This window comes from Poecilia latipinna, unplaced genomic scaffold, assembly GCF_001443285.1.
Source record: "Poecilia latipinna isolate Pla-1442-1.1 unplaced genomic scaffold, P_latipinna-1.0 Scaffold2306, whole genome shotgun sequence".
Lineage (NCBI taxonomy): Eukaryota > Metazoa > Chordata > Actinopteri > Cyprinodontiformes > Poeciliidae > Poecilia > Poecilia latipinna.
The window spans coordinates 1-20,349 of NW_015114922.1; the positions used below are offsets into that span (position 1 = coordinate 1).

The window sequence follows — 20,349 nt, forward strand, 5'->3', positions numbered from 1 at the left end:
GTTTATCACAATATTTTTTTAGACAATTAATCGCTCAGCAAAATTTGTTATCGTGACAGGCCTACTTGATAATTCAACTAAATTCTCTCTATTAAGTTTGTATAAAAAAAACTCAATTTGATATTTTACTTTACTGGCATCACTACTAAAAATGTCATCAATTTTAAGTTGAATATTCATTTTAGTAATTTCTTTTTGGAAATGACTTATTTTTTATTCATAAGCAGAACATTCCATAAAAACATGCTGAACAATTTCAGGGAGATTACGTTCACCACAATCACTTTAGGAGATTTAATGCACTCATATCTCTGCCACTCATCTTGCATAGAAAATTCAAGGAGTTGAATGCTCCATAGATTTCTTATGGAGTGTCGCTTTGACTTGCCAAGCAACAGTCTCAAAATCTTCAGGATATGAGTAGAAAATGAGCAAAAATACCAGTTAGTGTTTTATGTGTTTTCTTTTCCCATGTTTTTGTGATCCATTAGAGTTACTACATAAACACACAAGGGGGAAAAGTCTCTGTTTGTTGTGAAGAGGTCAGGGTCTGTTTGCATGACAAAGTCAAACATTTTACACCTACACAGTTTATAGTGCAGTTGTGTAAAATCACCCATGACTCTGACACCAGACCACGGAGCAGTATGGACATGATTCTGATTATTTATTTCACTGTTGAAGTTTGACCTCTCAGTGGTCAAACACAGAAAAGTAGCAGGATATTTATCAGATCAAACTTTTAGAATACTGAGGTCTGAATTTCAGTTTGAGGGACTTTTGCATTTTAGCTTTAATAGATCCACATTCATTCAAGTGCAGATATTAAAGGCAATCGAAGGGTGTAGGTGGAGCCTGAGTGGGTGAAACACGGTGAGGGAGAGTGGGGGGCCTCTGTTCTCTGCAGACTGAATCTGAGGACATTCACTGACAGCCATGGATCATCCATGGACCCAGATGTGGAAATGGACTCTGTGCATCCTCTTGTATGGGATGTCTGTGGGCCGAGGATCAGCTACACCGTGAGTCTTCTTGAATTTTTAAACAATTATGCATTGATATTATTAAACCATTTTTCAGATTCCATCAAAGTCTGATTACTTAATGCAACGGTTGTGTGTGTGAATCTGTCTGCAGACATTACATGGTGGCCATTCCTGCTGTTCTTGAGTCTGGAGCAGAGACTAAATTCTGTGCCAGTCTCCTGCAGCCCACTGAGTCTCTGCTCATGACGGTCACTTTGGTGTCACAGCACAGCAGCATAACTCTGCTGGAGAAAACATCCAGCACAGAATTTAATGAGTGCTTTCAGTTTCAGGTCAGATCCCAGCAACACTTTTTATTCATCTGTTTATATTTAAACGTGTCAGTGTCTTGAATCCTCATAGCAAACTGTCAAGAAACATATCTTTCTTAATTTTTTACAAGATCTTTAAAAAAAAAAAAAAAAAAAATTAAAATCACCTTGGTGCTAAACACAACAATCCAATCTTCTTTTTCCTCTTTTTTAAAGGGCCAGTACATTGTACTTTTTGTGTATACCCAGTGTGGATAGACATAAAAAAAACATAAGGGGGCGCTAGTGAGCAATGGCGAAGTAGGCAGCGTTTCCCTAGAGCTCATGCAAATTTAATAATATATTGTGGAAGTCAGCAGAAAAAGACGAAATAGTGATTTGAGTCTTGTTTAATTCTCAATGTCTTCCAACAAAACCAAAAATCGAATGAATAACAACCGTTGGTGTCTTCACGCCTTACCTTCTCCCCTTCACAATAAAAGCATACATTCTGGTGTGAAATATATATATTGTATCCGCCACAATATTTAGCACTAACTTGACATTTGGACAGTTATTCTACAATAGGCTGGGAGAAAGAATAGTCTAGATTTCATTTAACTGCAACAGGACATGATGAAAGCAAATTTGAGGATGTATGCCTCCAACAAGGACTCTCCTGAAGGTAGCTATTCGATGGCTAATGCTACCATCCCAGAGGCTATAAACTCTCCGCACAGAACTACGTCACTAAGTTCGAAATTTGTCAGACAATAGATACTCGCATCGAGGAGATGTCCGCCACTATCAGAGGAGAACGCCTCACCCTAAAGACCGAGACTCAAAATGCCATTCACCTTCTGAAAACGTCCAACGACCAACATGGCGCATCCATCGCTGAACTAGAACGAGCGGCAACACAGCAGACGCCGTAACCGCGCAACAGTCGGAGATAAAACTTCTACACACAGAGACGAATCAGCTAACAGAAAAACACATGGATCTTGAAGGAAGGTCCAGATGACAAAATATACGGATTACATTAAGAGAAGCGGCAGAGAACGGCGCAGAATTGAACGGATTTGTCTCGCAGCTCCTGAAAGAAGTGCTGACTCTGGATGGCTTACTGCTGGTGGATCCCGCTCATAGAGCTCTACGAAGGCGCCCAGACGACACAGGACCCCCTCGGGCGGGTGGTGAGACCCCATTATTACCGCGACGTTACAATGACCCTCCGGAAGGCCATCACTCAGAGGGACCTCGCCGACCGCGGGCAGAAGATCCGCATTTCCTGACTTCACCCCCGAGATCGCAAAACGCAGAGCTGCATTTAACGGTGTCAGAGCACTTCTTCAGGACAAGCCTGGAGTTTGGTATGGACTTTTATACCCTGCAAAGCTGAGAGTGACTTTCAGAGGAACAGAAACAATGTCCACAGACGCGAAGGAAGCCCAGAGGTTCGCGGAGCTCCACTTTGGCACCGGTGCAGATGATGCAGACGGCCCCACGGAGGACACCTGCAGGCGTGGAGTGACCGGGTTCTGGTGGTACTCAATGCCTGGACTGTTCTGTGATGTTTAGCCAGCTAAGTTTATATAATGTTTGGAATCTTCATTTTGGTTACATAATTAGCTGCCTTAAGTTTCGTTGACAATCTGAGATGGGCTGATATTTATAAATAGGCAGCTTATATAACCTGACATGTTTTTCAGATCATTTCTTTTCACCTGGTCAGGTGTTAGTTCGGTGCTTGAATTTTATATTTTTGCAGAGCTTTTTTCAACTTCTAATTAGGAGTTAGTAGTAAGGGAAGCTGTTGGTTGAGTAGGTTGTTTTTTGAGTGTTACTCTTAACTTTATTCTTCTGTTTGTCCTTTTCCTTATAACTTCCTTAGAGGGGTCGCACCTTACTTTGCAGGTTCTTCTTAGTATAGGCAAGACGGTAAGCATTTTGTTTGAAGGGGTGGGCTGGGACTTATATATGACGTATAATCATCTCTTTCACAATTATGAGGACCTCTATACTATTTTTCATTCTAATGTGAGTTATGCAGGTTAATACAACACAAACAAAGAAGGGGGGACAAGTTACTTTGGTCACATGAATGTTAAAGGTTTGAATAATCCTGTTAAGAGGGGTGATATATTAGCACACATAAAGACATTGTCCAGCGATGTAATTTTCCTTCAGGAAACCGATCTTAATAAGAATGAGCACATAAAACTGAGATGCAGATGAACAGGGCAAGCTTGTCATTCTACTTGTGCAGTGAGAGCTAGAGGCGTGGCAATATTATTCAAGAAAGGTACACCTTTTACCCACAAACCAACCATATCCGATATTTAATATTAGTTGGAGAATTATACTCTGTTCCTATAACTCTGGTTAATATATAAGGCCCCAGCATAGACTCTCCAAATACCTGACTAATCTAATCATTGGAGGGGACCTAAATCTTACGGTGGCCGACAGGTGCAAATGCGCAGCAAAAGAGAAAACATGCAAGCAAAAGAAAAGACACGCGCACAAATTAAATGCGGCAAACAAAAAGCAAATAAAATGCAGCAAACAAAAAAGAAGACACCCCCGAATGAAATGCAGCAAACAAAAAGAGAGACGCGGCCACCGTAAAATCTTGTATTAGATCCATACTTAGACCGTTCATCAACACGTAGAGCAGCGGCCTCTTAAGCTAGTATTTTCTTTAAGGAATACCTAAATAACTCTAATTTGTTCGATAGCTGGAGGATTTTTAACCCACAGGGGAGAGCCTATTCATTTCACTCAAATGTTCACAATTTGTACACACATATTGATTATTTAATGATGGATGCAAAATTATCGCCCTATATTAGTGAAGTAAAATATCACAATACAGCAATTTCAGACCATGCCCCCCTTTCTCTAGATTAACATTTAGATAATTTGAACCAAACTGAAAGGACATGGAAACTAGACCCACAACCGTATTTGTTAAAAATGTACACCCAAGCAAACTCAGATAATATCCTACCTCCTACTATGAGAGAAGCCACTATAATACTAACACCAAAAAAGGGTAAGGATCCTGAAGAAGTAGGTAATTACAGGCCAATATCACTGTTAACCTATGATCAAAAGATACTTGCCACAATTCTAGTTAATAGGTTGACTTTATTAATGGATAAATTATTTCATCCCGATCAGACTGGTTTTACACCAAACAGATATTCTTTCTTTAATTTGCAACATCTTTATAATGTGATCTACTCTCAGAGGGAGGAAACTTCTGATTTAGCCGTTCTTTCCCTCGTCGCGGAAAAGGCCTTTGACCAAATAGAATGGCCCTACCTTTTTGTGACCCTGAGAAGATATGATCTTGGTGAACATTTTGAAAAATGGTTAAAAGTCCTTTAACGTAAACCTTGTGCTAGAATCGTCACTAATAAGACACTATCTCCTGCAATTCAATTACATAGGAGCACCAGACAAGGCTGCTCGCTGTCACACTTACTTTTTGCCTTAGCCCTAGAGCCACTTGCACAAACCCCCTGCATCCTTTAGTCCTATAAAGTTCTAAAACTTTATAGGACTATAAAGTTTTATTTATAGTCCTAAAGGGACTATAAATAAAACTTCCTTATATGCAGATGATATCCTACTGTTCATAACCAATCTTCAGTGTACTATACCAATGCTCCAGTTTGGCAGGTTTTCGAGGTTTAGGATCAACTGGTCTAAGAGTGAACTGATGCCAATTAAGCTCAAAGACTCTTCAGTCTTGGAAAGTATGCCATTTAAAATTGCTAATAATAAGTACACCTACCTTGGAATAGAGATTACTAGGGATTTTAACTCACTTTATGAAGCTAATTTATCCCCCCCTTATAGTAAAACTACAAAATAACATTCAGTTTTGGAGATCTCTCCCCATTTCCTTGGTGGGAAGAATTAATGCAATAATTTTTTTTTCCCTCAGATCCTTTATCTGTTTCAAAATATTCCCATCTTTTTACCTAAGAGATTTTTTAAGAAACTTGATTCTATAATCGTTCCATTTCTATGGGACTATAAAATGCACCGAATTAGCAAAGCTCACCTTTGCAAGGCAAAATTGGAGGGTGGACTGGTCCTCCCAAATTTTTCATTTTGCTATTACTCTTGTGCGCTTTGCATTATTAGAATTTGGCTAGGTCACAATTTTACACAACCCAAGTGGGTTGCAATGGAAAAGGAAGACCACAGCCCTCGTGAAATTGTTGCTCTTATTTTGTCACCAACAAGTAAAAATACCTCGGCATATAACAATAACTGCATCATCCACAGTACTATACGTATTTGGAAACAGATAAAATCCCAATTTGGTATTTAATCTATATCTACCTTATTACTAATAGCAAAGAACCCCTCATTTTTCCTTTCCACTTTAGATTCAGGTTATACACAATGGAAAGATTTAGGCATCAGGACTATTGGTGACCTGTTGGTGAGGTCTAATTTTGCCTCTTTTTCTCAACTTCAGGCCAAATTTAGTGTCCATAAACACAATCATTTTAGATACCTACAGGTCAGGGTATATGCTAAAAACACATGCGGACTTTATAGAATATAATACCTAATGAATTTGACGAACTGTTTAAGTTGGGTGGTGGGGAAGGGCATCTAATCTCCCAGATTTACAATTTGTTGTTATCCAGATCCTCGCCATCCATGCGGCTCTTAGAACAAGCTGGGAGCAGGAATTGGGAATAGAGATAAGTGACGAATTCTGGAAGGCTGCACTAGAGAATATTCACAAGTGCTCTGCTAATTCTAGACACTGTCTTATTCAATTTAAAATCATACACAGCCTTCATTACTGTAAGGTGAAGTTACATAAATTTTTTCCTAACACATCCCCACTCTGTGACAAATGCCATATTGAAGAAGCCACAATTCTCCATTATCACTCTTTGTGTACTAATTAACCCCATTTTGGTCCGGCATATTCAAAACTTTATCAGATATACTCCATACAGAGCTGAGGCTGGACCCACTTCTGATTATACTTGGAGCTTCTGTTCAGCTTTCTCAATTTAATAAATACCAACAACAATTATTATCTTACGCCTTTATCATAGGAAAAAAGCTAGTGTTGATGCTCTGTAAAAAATCAGAGGTTCCATCGGTTAAATTGTGGCTGGAGGAACTGGTAAGGCTCTCTCATCTGGAAAGAATACAGTTCTCATTTGCAAATAAATTAAAGCGATTCAATAGAACTTGACAACCCCTTCGACAATATATTGATAACTCTATTTGAAGAGGATTGATTTGATTCTCGGTGTGATAAGGTGCAAGTCCTAGGGAAAGGGGAGGTGGATGGGTCCCTGTTTATTTATGTCACTTCTCTTTTGTTTTTGTATTGTCTTTTTGTTTTATGTTGAGGACAAAAAGAGGACAAATTTGTATTGTTGTTGTTTCAATTTTCATGTCTGATTCCTCAATAAAATTGTTTAACAACAAAAAAACCATAAAGCATAATTGAAATTCATACAATATTGCAATTTAATTTACCCAGCACATAATAGGTTTCCTTCCACAAGCTTCTGAAAATAGTTTGCTGGAGTTCTGGTCCATTTCCTAGAGTTTAGCAAACCAAAATGACTTTGATAACTCTAACTCACCTAAAAAAAAGTTTTATCTGAGCTAACTTCAGACAGAAAGAAAACCATGTTTTTTTATTATCTGTATGTAAGTGTCTGGTTTTAATTTTACTAAAGATTCTTCTGCTACAGGTTCCCTTAGTGCAAAATGAAGATGTGCAAATGTTTGAGGTGCAAGTGCGAGGTGCTACGTTTTCCTCGAAACAAGCCAGGAAAGTCATGATCAAAGCCTATAAACTAAGAACCTTCATCCAGACAGACAAACCAATCTACCTTCCCGGACAAACAGGTAACAATAAACTGCTGATTGGTGCTCTAAAGTCAGATTTCTTCTGCAGTAATATTATGGAGTGCTCAGTGATCAAAACCACGCACAACAAATTCCAACATGTCATTTATTCAACAAAGACTAAGCCAAAACAGAAAAGCTAGTGGGAAAAAAATTGTTCCACCTCCAGAATCCAAAGTACAAAACAAAATATCTGAAAACATAAAATTCTTTTCAACTCCTATGTACTCTGAGGTTTGCTCAGATGAAGTCAAATGTCATCTGCATACGGTTAGATTCATATAATGTTTGGATTTCAGCCCTGAACGTGTTGTTAGACATGGATCTCTGAATATCTTAATACTGTTGTTCTGATGGAAACCCAGGAGATTAGAGTCCACATGTGAGGCAGTGAGCATGTTTCCTGAGTGGAAGAATAAAGTTGGGTTGTATCTTACGAGAGCATTTAGGATTGTGTTAGCCGAAACACTCATCAGTTTTCCTTCAGTGCATTTCAGAGTTGTGTCACTGGACTCCAAGCTGAGATCTGCCAGCATGTTGGTGAGTTCTCCTTACTGATGGTGAATGTATTATGTGCTCCAGTTCACTAACGTCTTCCACACACCAGCTGGTGATCTTTGACCAACATCAGACCATGGTCAGCAGGCCTTTCCTTTTTAGAAGTCACCAGCAGTCTAAAACAAGTTTGGGATTTTAATTCAGTGCCCCCCCCCACCCAAGTCTGAATAGGTACAAAAAAATAAGAGAATAGAAAAATATGTGGTCAGACTGAATTCTCTTTCCCATTGTCTTAATGTTGTGGTATCTCATAGAACCATGCGTCTCATTATATTTCAAGATCTCACTAAGATATCTACAATATGAGCCTTTATGCTTGGATTTACCCAAAAGGAAAACAATGGAAGCTTTGCATGAAAAATGTTTGACCTGTTGCAGATTGAAACTGATTCATCTTAAATATTCTTCATGTTACATTATTGATGGTCCCCTGGACAAGGACATCTATTCTTATTTGTTATATACATCTGTAAAATAATGGCAAATTAAAAACCAACTAAAGTAACCACAGTTATACCTGATTAGATCACACAGACAGACATTTCATATTTAGGTGCTTTTCTTGTCTTCTGCCATGGAATCTGATTGGTTTGTCACACTTTTATTTCTAATTGGAAATTGGAAGTTTAATCTTCCACACACTGACACAATTATTTGACTATTTAAACATTTGCTTAATTATTAAATGGCTGTTTAATATAAAAGAAAACAAACAGAAACAATTCTTCTGTTGTCAAATCATCTTTCCTTTCTTTTGCAGTACAATGTCATTCAACTGGAGGTAAGAAAATATGAGCAATCCTATTTGCATGTCTTGTTCATTTTAGCATCGCATTCTGAGTTAATTTTCACATGAAACAATGTAAATTAAGAAGCGCAAATATTTGAGGAAATCTCACAATGACTCATATATTCATATTTTATAGTTAGTAAGCAATGTTAAATTTTTCTGAGCCACAGGCAGCTAAACATATTTGTACTAAACAGCTTTTCAAAGACTTTCTTTGATGAAAACAAAAACAAATTATTTTTAACATGTTTTTTTATTTATTTTTTTGGATTGTACCCTAATTGCAGCTAAAATTGTGGGTCTGGTTGCTTTATAAGCCGCATTTCCATTAACCATAAAATTGCACTAATTGAAATTAAGAAAATCAATTTTCTTAATGGAAACACCAATATTTTTTTTCAGGACATGCTTGATTAGAGACAATACAATGTTTTTTATACATGTTTTGAAAACGTGCATATTTACCTCTCAAGTTTACAAAGTTGAGCATAGTGATTAATCGTGAGTAATCACAGTGCTACAGTGTGATTTAAAACTTAAGAGTGCCAGAGTAATCATATCTATTATAATTTGATTTATTTTTTTGCATATTAAAATTTTATCCATAGCAGAAACATTTTCTTCTTTTTACTGCATGTTTCTGATTTGCTTTACTGAACAGGATTCTAGGAGCAACAGGATTGGACAGTGGCTGAATGAAACATCCAATAACAGAATATTGCAGCTGTCCTACTCCCTGAACTCTGAGGCCCCTGAAGGATCCTACAAGATCACTGTGCAAACGGGTGAAGACAGGAAATCTCATAGCTTCAAGGTGGAGAAATACGGTAAGTTAGCCCTGCTTTTATAGGTCAGTTATATACTTGTGTATCGAAAATTAAGCAAGATAGAAATGAGTTATTTTATTGTTTCTAGTTTTACCCAAATTCGATGTAACGATACATGTGAAGGAGGAAGTAAATATCTGGAAAGGAGAATTTGATGCTCAAGTTTGTGCGCAGTGAGTAAAGGTTTTTGGTAACACTTTATTTGATACTTTTATTGCAAAGTTGCTCTAGAAGTTGCTTTAAACATTATTCTGTAAATAATGATACTTTAATGCAAAGTTGGCACTTTTACCGGACTTTCAATGCAACTTTGAGAGCAACTTTGCATTAAAAGTGTCATTATTTGCTGAATGACACTTCATAACAACATAGTCAGATGTTCATAAAAACTCCTTCATGTTCATGACGGGTGTTATGTCATATTTTTAGCCATCAGTCTTATGCACACCCTGTCAAATAAAGTGTTACCAAGGTTTTCTTAACAAACAGCAGATTTCAGTCTTAGTTTTTTCTACTTTGAATGAAGGTACACATACAGACAGCCTGTCCCAGGAAGTATTACACTGAAGGTGTGCCGACCTCAGGAAGAACGATTTTATAGAAGTTCACTAAGTCCCCCCTGCGAAACAAAGACAAAGCAGGTACAGTGGTAAATAAAATGATCCTGTGAGGACACAATCACAAGACTCTTCCAACTTATACAGCACAACAATGTAGAGTTATTGTGTTCACTTAAACTGCTTTGATACCAGTTGGATGAGAGATTGCTGTTTTTTAAATAATCAGTTAACCATTAACTGATTATTTGATTGGTAATCCATCAAACCCAGATGGAAGAACAACATGTGCCAAATCTACAATGAGAGATATTTGTTTGCTTTCTTTTACTGCATATTCACTTACATTCTGTTCACTTTCCAGACAGATATGAAGGGCTGCGGTACATTTAACTTTAATATACTCGTCTTCAACCACAATCAACATTTACTGAAGAATGTTCTGGATCTCAATGCTGCAGTGGAAGAGGAGGGGACAGGTCATTTTAATATGTTTTTGCTAAAAAAAATGTCATAGTTAAATTTTAAATTGCTTTATAAAGTGGAGTCAGTAAATGGGGGGGGACTTTTTCTCCTCAGGTATTTCTCATACTCAGGGAAAGAGGATAAATCTTGTAAAGTTCTATGGAAAGTTGTCTTTTTTGGATGCTCCAAAGTTGTATGAAAAAGGGTCGAATGTGGAAGGAAAAGTAAGTGGAACAAATGCTGTTTAGTTTTTCAACATGTGCCAAAGCAGTTTACGTAATGAGTATTATCAAATGTGCTACATTTCTATTATTTTCTATACCAACAGGTGAAAGCAGTTGATTATGATGACAGACCCATTCCTCACATGAAACTGCTTCTGTTTAAGGAGGGCAGACATAGTCAATGGCTGCTGCAGAACCTCACCACTGACAGTAATGGTGTCGCTGCATTCTCAATAAGCACTGATACATTTAATGGGGAAATCAAACTTACAGTAAGTAAAACATACAATCTCTCAAACTGTTGATAGGAAGACATTTGTTTGACTCTTGATGGCTGTGAGATGAAGGATGTCCTGCTCTAGCCTCTTGTTGAACTGCCCACCTTCCAGTTCATCACAACATGATAGTGAAGCGGTGCAGTACTCTTTTTAATGTTTCGTAGCAAAGCAGTCCTGATATTGCACTTAGCATACAGTGGATATAGAAAGACTCCAAATCTCAGTTCAAACAATGATGCTTAACAATGAGACTAAGATAAAACTCTTCTGAACCTTATTATCCTTTAATGTGACATTTATTGACAGTTACATCAACTTGAGTTTGTATCTGGGAGAGGTGGAATAATTAAAAAAATAAAGAACTAATACCCTGGATGTATAAGATTGCACACGCTTAATACTTGACATCATGGATCCCTGTTATTTTAACAGGCCTGTGTGCCTTTTTTGTACTGTAGTTCAAAACTGGCAGAAGAAACAATACTGAGTAGTATAAAGTACCACATCTTTAACATATCTCTCCTAACAGGGCATGGTCAGCTTATTTGATCAGCTTATTTCAGAAACTAGATAATTCAAAGTTCCTTACCACAGAGTCCAACCCAGAGTCTGGTTGCTTTAATAATTTTCAGTACTGCAAAGAATTTTGTTCTTGAATATATGAACTATATTCCTTCCATTTTTGCAAAAATGAGGGAGTACGGACAATGGGTGAATGAATTTTGGTACTCTCTTTGTGAAGCACTTTTGATTTTTATCTGTTAAAGAATCTCGATGAATAAAACTTATTACTAGTTTGTAAATAAATACTTGCGATGGCGAAGCTTTGGGCGGTAAGCCAAATCTCCCTCACATCTGCCAGTGGTCGCTTAATTAGCACTGATGCATTGATTTTTCTAGAAGTTGCACTTCGGAGCCAAAGTTTATGTTGATTGTATTCATGTTATATTATGTTCATCTTTAAAAAAATAGTTAGGTTATGCAGTGGAGTCATCTGAGGATGAAATTCCTTCCCTTGTGAAAGAAGGACTGACTTTGTCCGAGTTACTACCTCCTTCTCCTGACACCGTAACAAGCAGCTCTCTGGAACTAAAGAAGAACGTGTCTCTCCCATGTGACCAAGAGAGTGAAGTCACTGTGAAGTACACTATAGTAAAGGAAGCCCAGGGAACAGTGGATGTGATCTACCTGGTAAGTTCCCTGCAGGCCATCGTTATGTTTTATGAAGTATCATGGAATAAAGTCACTTGAAATACATATATTTCAATGAAAACATTACTAAATCATCATGTGAAATCAATAAAAAAATCACAAGCTCTAGTATTAAAGGTTCACTATTTTGCTTCCTTGAACAGGCAACAGGACATGTCTGTGGGTTATACAAAACATGTTCATTACAAATCATTCTCAGATATTGAGATTTTACCTGTTCTGCATTAAGGACTGCACTATTATAAGTCTATGTCATGATTATGCAAATGAGCTGCTACTGGCCACACCCTCCTAACTCAGTGTTTACATTATGAACACCTCATTAAACAAGAAAATGGCTGCAGGCAGATGCACAGTGGTACAACCGTACGTCTTTGAGCCAGAAGCAGAATAAGTGGAGCCTCCTGAACGACCATCAAGCCACAAACCACTGAATGAATCGCTGCAGATCCGACGCACATTTATATTGTTATCAATTCCCTGATGATTCTGCTTTGCTTTGGGGCGATATGCCATCATGTGACATCAGCACAATAATTCAGTACGAAGACTGATTTTTTTTTTATGACCTTTTTTATATATATATTTGCAAGGTTAGAGGAAAAGCACTTTTCTCAACATGTAAAAAAATAAAATAAAAATTAAGATCTTACAATGCCAGTATTGTCCAAGTGTCCAGCACGTTTTCACAAACACCACGTCTTCTCCATGTAAACTATCACTTTCAGTTCTGACAGTAAACCGTAAGAGGCTATCTTTCAGTGTTAGCTTGTGCTAAATGACCAATCAGGCTCATGGCTAACAACAATACAAAACACAACTTACATTGCCATCGTCTGTATATTTGTGAGGAACAGCAGGAACATAACATTCCTTTGGTCCAAATCTTTTGGCGAATCCTGAGTGTCCATTCTAAACTGGTCTCCACAAACAGCAACTTTCTTTGGCAACATTGCAGGGACATTGCAAGCAAAGATAAGATGAAGCCACGCAGCTCTGGGAGAAAATGCATGGGCACATGGACGCATTTTCTGTATTGCAACCGACAGCAAAATATTTTCCTTTTCCAGCAGCCATTGCAGTGGTAGCTTGTAATGACGTGGGTGGAGCTCCACTTGGGATGCCAAGTGAGGCACTGGGCTTGGCTTGGGGTTGCTAAGTAAAACAACTTGTGACATAACTATTTAGAGGTTTTTGAAACAGGCTCTCTTGCAGAAACCAGCAGAACATTTACTTATCATCAAGAAAATGGCAGGTTATTTTTTTCTTTGGGTTATTTTTGTTGTTGTTTGGACAGTTTCTAGAAACATGAGATGTCAATATGAAAGTACAGAAACATGCAAAAACAATTAGCATAATACTGGACCTGTAGCAACTTGTTACACCCAATGTCAATTCTATTTAGGCTGAACTTGGTGGCAATGCAGGAACAGTGAGTGTTTTAGTTATGCCAACTCATGGTTGTAATAGTAGATCATTTCTCACCAAAGCAAGTCGCTAAGTGATTTTAAACACACTAAACATTTTTGTACCATATCAAAATTTCTAAAAAAAAAACAAAACCCAAAAAACTGTATGGCATCTTTATGCTGTTTCCTCTCCAACTGGGCAGGTCTTATCCAGAGGAGCCATCATCATGCAAGGGAAAAAACAAATTGTTTTGCAAGATAAGTCAGGTTTGTAATGACATGTTTAGATATTTTAATTATTACTGTAGCTTAAAGTTGCTTTATGCATTCCATGTTTTATTTTTGTCATAGTGATGTATGGCTGGCCAAAGGTTCTGATAACTGGTTTGACTTTTCAGTGAATGATGGTGAAGTGTCCTTCAGCCTGACGGTGTCTGCAGACATGGCTCCAGAAGTCCAGGTTGTGGCGTACGCTGCTCTACCCAGTGAGGCTGTGATTGCTCACAGTTCTGTCTTCACAACCGAGAAATGCTTCAGCAACAAGGTCAGTTCAAGAAAACGTCTTGGTGGAATCAATCTTCTATACGTTTGTTCCAGAGAGCAATTTTTTGTAGTTTTATATTTTGGGGTAACAACATCAGACGCCGCAACTTAAAAAAAAAAAAAAAAGCTAAGGTAATAAAGGCACCAGGTTCTGTTCTTGAAAGAGTTTTGTCGAAGTAGATTGAAGCCAATGAGTGAAGTCTTCCTATGACATGTTCCTGAAAGATGGGGACAACCTTTTCGCTTAAAAAAAAAAGTAGATTCCAATAAAAACTTTTACAACTCGTAGTAAATTGCTGTGGAATACCACTAAGTTTAGAAGTATGATGTGTTCTCTGTTTGCACCAGGTCTCGCTGGAGTTTTCTCCATCTCCAGCCATTCCAGCAGAAGAAATCAAGCTGCAGCTGACGGCTCTGCCTAACTCTCTGTGTGGCATCAGCGCCATCGATCAGAGTGTCCTCATCAAGGAGACTGAACACACTCTGGATGCAGACAAGGTAACGTGTCAACAACTGATTCCTAAAAAGATCAAACCTTAGGTACGAGTATGTCTATCACTTGTTTTTATTTTTAGTATCTCAGTATATAAAGTTACTGAGATACTTACTCTCAGTAACTGTCAACAGGGGCACCGCCAGGAATCGTGGGCCCCATGACAAAAAATTTGCACTGTCAATTAACCTGATTCACTCACTGCTACATGTGCCAGTGGTGGAGAAACAACTTATCATTACAAGAAACCGTTTATCTGCCGTCATTTGTAGCTATGGTAACTAATCTGAGCATTCGCAGTTTGAATCTGCACAGATCTCTGCTATGCTAGCTGTAGCACGGCACAAATCGAAGAGGAGGAAGGATGAGCAGCACCACATGAGATTGTGATTGACAGCAGTAAAACTCTCCTGCCACTGACTGGTTGTTTCTAACACTGGGAGAAGGCAGAGGAAACAGATTTTTCACAGATTACCTCTCATACCATACTGTCACAACATAATGACAGTTTTAACAAATTTGTGATTTTTTTTTTTTAATAAAAGTGACATACTGCAGCTTTAATTTCACTCAGGAGAGGACAGGTCAGGAGGGACGTGGGTTAGAGCTGCTGCTGACTGACTCACCTGTTAAGTGTAGTAAAAGGTACAAAGGACAAGTTCAATATATGAATATGTTGGTAATTTCTTTCCTTAATTCATTAAATGCTAGTGAAATGTAGCCAAACAGTAGTTTGTAGCTAAGCTAATTATGCTAAATAGTTGATAATCTCACAGTCTACTCACCTCTTTTGGAAAAAAACTGGGTTATAAATTAACACTCTTGCCTTTTTCTCTCTCTCTTTTTTGAAAACCTGATTTTATAACTTTTCTTAGCAGCATAGTAGCTGCCACAATCGTTCGTATTTCCTACCGTCTGCTGCTAACAGCATCACTCTGAAGGCTCCAAGCAGGAACAAACCATTTAATGCAGATAGGGGGGGTTCAGGGCAAATATGGATGTGTGTTTTTTGATCTGGGAGTGGGAACATTACATTTTTACTGCTAAAAACAATCTTTGAAAATACAATATGATTAATTTTGTAATTGACAGGGTCCCAATTTTTGTTTTCATTTCTATGAAAAAAAAATAAATAAAAAATTGTAGAGGGCCCCCTATCAGTCAGGGCCCATAGAATTGTCATCACTTTTCCCTGCTATACCACGCCCCTGACTGTCAATGCTGGATTTTTGGGTTTCATTTTAAGTTTCTATTTTGATTGCTTTGATCCTTAATGTTTGCTTAACAAAAACATCATGATATAAAGACACACAGTTCTATTTGTCAGCAGGTTTTCAACCATGTTTTTCTTTTTCAGATATTTAACTTGCTCCCAGTCAAGAACGTACTGACTGTACCATCTAGCGTGGAAGACCCAACAGACTGTCTGATTGTGAGACCAAAGAGAAGAACTCCACAAGGACAAGAGAGACAAGATGCCGACAAAGTTTTTCTGGTATTATTTTTTAATATTATTTTATGTACTGAACATTAGTAAAATGACACCAAAATGCCTATAAAATGTTTACCCCACTTCAGATTTCTTCTGTATTTTGCTTTTTTTTTTTTTTTAAGTAATTTTTACAAAGTGTAGTTTTCAAATGAAATTATATTAAGAAAATAAATTGTATATCAAATCTAGACTTACTAGTTAATCTCAATTTAAAATATTTCTATTTAATTAATTTATTTTTTTTAATTTATGCAAGTCATCGCAAATATGTGCGCAAAACTTTGACAAAATTTCCCTAATGTTAAAAATAAAATTTTTTGTACAATTGCAGTGTTTCCATTAAAACAGAAATACAACTGAAATCAGGTGAATAAGTTTGTTCACACAATGTCACTAAAAAACATGCCATGCCATCCTCCTCCTACCACTTCCTGTTGTCTTTTTTCTTTTCTGCCAGTAGTAACATTCGGCTGCTGACGCTTATGACGCAAAAGTGTTTTCATTGCAGTTTTTTTTTAAAGGCACCAATCTTGATGCAGCTGAAAAACCATGTCATCTGAGCTCAAACTTTTCATCAAAATATTTTTTTCTTTTTTTTTTTTTTAGTTTCCATGTTCCCATTAAGCTTCCCCCCGCTCCTCTCCACCGTAATTCCAATTTGGACAATTTCAAGGTGATTGGAAACACGGCTTCTGACTCTGGGTCAGTAGGCTAAGCAGTCATGGTGAAGACTGCTGACTGGACAGACGTCCAGAAGATGGTCAGTGGACACGCCACTGAAGGTCATTGCTAAAGCAGTTAGATGTTCAGAGAGTTCTGCATTCAAGCATATCAACAGAAAGTTGAACAGGGTGAAGTTTGGTAGGAAATGGTGCACCAGCAACGGGGAGAATCACAACCTTAACTGGATTGTCAAGCGAAATCTATTGCAGAAGAGCAAACACACTGATCAACAGTAAACATTGGCAGAGGAGGAGCTGGAATAAGTGGCTGGGGAGAGGTAAGTCTGGGCCTCCCTTCTCAAGCTGCTGCCCCCGCGACCCGACCCCGGATAAGAGGAAGAAAATGGATGGATGGATGGATGGGTAAATAACATTTCTCCAATTGAACGGATCAGAAGTTGCCAAGGCTGTAAACGAGGGGATTTCCGTCGCTCCAGCTGGAAAATCCCGCCTGCCGCTGCGAGTTCAGCTCAGAGATGACATTCAGATTAGATTTTTTCCTTAAATGTAAAACTGAGGTAAATGTTTCCCTCAGCTTTCACGCTCATGAGCGCATACAGAAAAAGCAGGACGGGAGACCCAATAAGAAAACTGTGCTGCGATCGCTGAAGAGATCGCCTTGGTAGCTTTAGCAACAAGTCGATTTACGTGACATATCCTGCTCAATGCAAAACGACCAGGGCCATAGCACCAATAGGACCGGGTCGAATGGAGCCAGGCCGGGCCAGGCTGGACCCTGCAGTGCGAAAAGGGGCTTTAGTGATGGCAATATAACGATATCCTATCACAGACAGATTTATGTGAAAGTTTGATCGGACACCAAGGGGCACCAGGTGGCTCAGTGACAGAGCAAGTTGACTAAAGACAGAACCTACGGTCCTCAAAGCAGCTCATCCAAGTTTGATTTCTGGCCCCGGGCCTCTGACTGCCTGTCCTCATGAACGCATCAGAGAGCAAATTACAAAAAGTTTCTTAGAAAATTGTTTAGAAGCTCTAAAAGTTTGTGGGAAAGTTGCAGAATTGTGATGTGGGTTATTGCATAATGGTAAATGAATAAATATTTTTAAAAGGAAATGTGTCCTATATTTTGAAATGTCACACTTTTGAAATTACTGAGAAATAATTGGATAATTATATACAAATTAAGATTCGAGTGAAAAGTTATTTATTAGCTACTTTTTGTTTGAGATGCTGACATATTTTATTTTGGGTTTGCTGAATCTATTTGCTTTTACTTGTAATGGAAATAACTTTTTTTTTTTTTTAGCTTGCAGTAAAACAAAATCTATTATGTATGCAGTACCTAAATTGCCAGTTTGTTCTCTGAACAATGAAGAAAAAAAAGAATTTGCCTTATGTTTTGTACATTTTATCTAGTTAATAGTTTTTACAATGAAAACTATTTTAGGCCCAACCTCTCAGGTTTGTGGTTTAAAGAGCTTTTTAGAGAAAGATCTGTTTATTTCCTTTTAATGTCAATGAACTAAGTTGAACTGACCAGCCTTTTTCTTTAAGGAACATAAATCATCATTTAAAAACTGCATTTTGAATTTATTCAGGTTATTGTCACATGAAACTCTTTTTGGTGATGTTAAACATTTAAGTTTGACAAAAAGGAAAAGAAAACTGAACAAATCTGTCGGGGTCAAATTTTCATAGGATTGTGTAATTATCTGCCTTTTAAACAGAAAAATTAAGGCTATATAACTGACACTACTTTGTTTTTGTCTGCATTATACAGAACATGGGACTGAAAATGGCAACAAATTTGATTATCCAACGTCCTTCATGCCTACTATTCCTGACAGAGACATACAGGCGAGATGGTTGTTTTTCTTCTTTTTGTCAAGTAACACATGAATATTTAATTAAATTAAGCTTCTTTGCCATTGTAATGTTTTCTGTTTTTTTTTTTGTTTTGTTTTTGAAAGAGGTTTTTTTCATAAGGCCACGTTTATGGACACCACTGGGTTCCCTCCGGAGACACGGACTGAAATCCCGTCCACGAGGTGGTTTTGCCATCCCTCCTCCAGCACAGACCGCTCGCACATTCTTCCCTGAGACATGGATTTGGGATCTGGTGGAAGTTGGGTGAGTTTCTGTTTTGAATACAATAAAATAATTTCCTAACTGAAATAAAGCATATCTGTCTTCCACTTATCTAAGACCAGGAGTAACACATCTAGATAATAAACCCAAAAGTCATGCTACCCTACAACACTCTTAAGCTCATTCTGTGGAATTTCAAGGTGTCCGCCGTGCCAGAAGGGAGATGTTGTTCCCCAGGGGTTTCTGGGAGATGCCCTGTGGTTTCTTCCCAAACTCTGTGTATTTTTGTTATGGTGCTGCTGTAATAAATACATTTTCCTACTTTGGGACTAATAAAGGACTATTCTAAAAACCCCTAGATAAGATACCCAGAAGGCGTCCTGATGTGATGTCTAAGATTTCGTGTACATGGAGCCATTTTGCTGTCTGAAAGCATACATGCAGAGAATATACGGCTGCAAGGTTTGATCTAGACATGCCTGGGCAGATAACGCAAACATATATAATATGTCTTTCTATCTTCACAGAGCACTGAATTTCCTGGATTTCATTCATTTCTATAGTCCAACACTGACTATACCTTAATCTAACCATTACCTGTATGCAAGGGCGTAGGAATGAGTCTGTCATTGGGGGGGACGCATATCGGAAACCTGACAGATCAGTAAATAGCTTGAGCAGAAATGTCAAACAATTATGCCATCCAGGGCCGTGCAGGGACCACTAAAGGGGCAGGTGCTCAAAAAAAAAGGGCACATCTCACCGCATTCTAGGACAGAATATTAACAAAGCCNACACAAGAACACAATCCTGCCATAGGAACAAAGTGGTTGTTTTTATAAACTCATTAGTGATTTTTGTAAGCAAGGGCGTAGGAACGAGTCTGTCATTGGGGGGGACGCATATCGGAAACCTGACAGATCAGTAAATAGCTTGAGCAGAATTGTCAAACAATTATGCCATCCAGGGCCGTGCAGGGACCACTAAAGGGGCAGGTGCTAAAAAAAAGGGCACATCTCACCGCATTCTAGGACAGAATATTAACAAAGCCTCTCAGCTTTCAGAGTTTAATAAACAATGATAATTTACAAAATTGTGAGATATACAATCAAAGCTAAGGAAAATCTCTATATAGAGCATACAGCTATGCATATGTAATTTATTTTATTAGTAATTTATTTCTGCAGGTCTATTTTGTTATAAGAAAGTATTGCCATATTCAAACCCGCAATTTAGCAGGATATGTAAATCAGCTGGTGGTCTAGCTCTGATTTACGTATTTTGTCTTTACAGAATTACACTATTAAAAATGTAAACAACAAATAATTTTAGTACGTTATTATGTGTCAGAAGAGGGCTTAGAAAAAGGGCACTTGGGGGCAAGGAGCAAAAGGGGCAGGTGCTCAAGCCCCCAAGTTTTCTAACATGTTACTATTTACAATCCAATAATCAGATTAAAGTTATGCAGTATAATGACCATCATTCCAGGATGAACACTCACTTTAGCATTTGCCTCACAACTAGCAAGATAAATACTCTGGTAG

The 20,349-nt window shown here is 38.0% G+C and overlaps 1 protein-coding gene across 1 annotated transcript in view; it reads left to right on the forward strand.

Moving 5' to 3' along the window:
* The first annotated feature begins 645 nt into the window (after positions 1-645).
* Positions 646-20,349, forward strand: part of LOC106937263 (alpha-2-macroglobulin-like) — a 39,435-nt gene continuing 19,731 nt past the window's right edge. The window contains exons 1-18 of the mRNA XM_015018676.1: positions 646-1,022; positions 1,138-1,318; positions 7,030-7,186; positions 7,674-7,726; positions 8,505-8,525; positions 9,196-9,361; positions 9,450-9,534; positions 9,888-10,002; positions 10,283-10,397; positions 10,498-10,607; positions 10,712-10,879; positions 11,858-12,076; positions 13,710-13,773; positions 13,905-14,050; positions 14,398-14,547; positions 15,900-16,037; positions 18,498-18,582; positions 18,688-18,847. Of these exons, the coding sequence (XP_014874162.1) occupies positions 937-1,022; positions 1,138-1,318; positions 7,030-7,186; positions 7,674-7,726; positions 8,505-8,525; positions 9,196-9,361; positions 9,450-9,534; positions 9,888-10,002; positions 10,283-10,397; positions 10,498-10,607; positions 10,712-10,879; positions 11,858-12,076; positions 13,710-13,773; positions 13,905-14,050; positions 14,398-14,547; positions 15,900-16,037; positions 18,498-18,582; positions 18,688-18,847 (2,219 nt within the window). The 5' untranslated portion in view covers positions 646-936. The remainder of the gene's footprint in view (positions 1,023-1,137; positions 1,319-7,029; positions 7,187-7,673; positions 7,727-8,504; positions 8,526-9,195; positions 9,362-9,449; positions 9,535-9,887; positions 10,003-10,282; positions 10,398-10,497; positions 10,608-10,711; positions 10,880-11,857; positions 12,077-13,709; positions 13,774-13,904; positions 14,051-14,397; positions 14,548-15,899; positions 16,038-18,497; positions 18,583-18,687; positions 18,848-20,349) is intronic.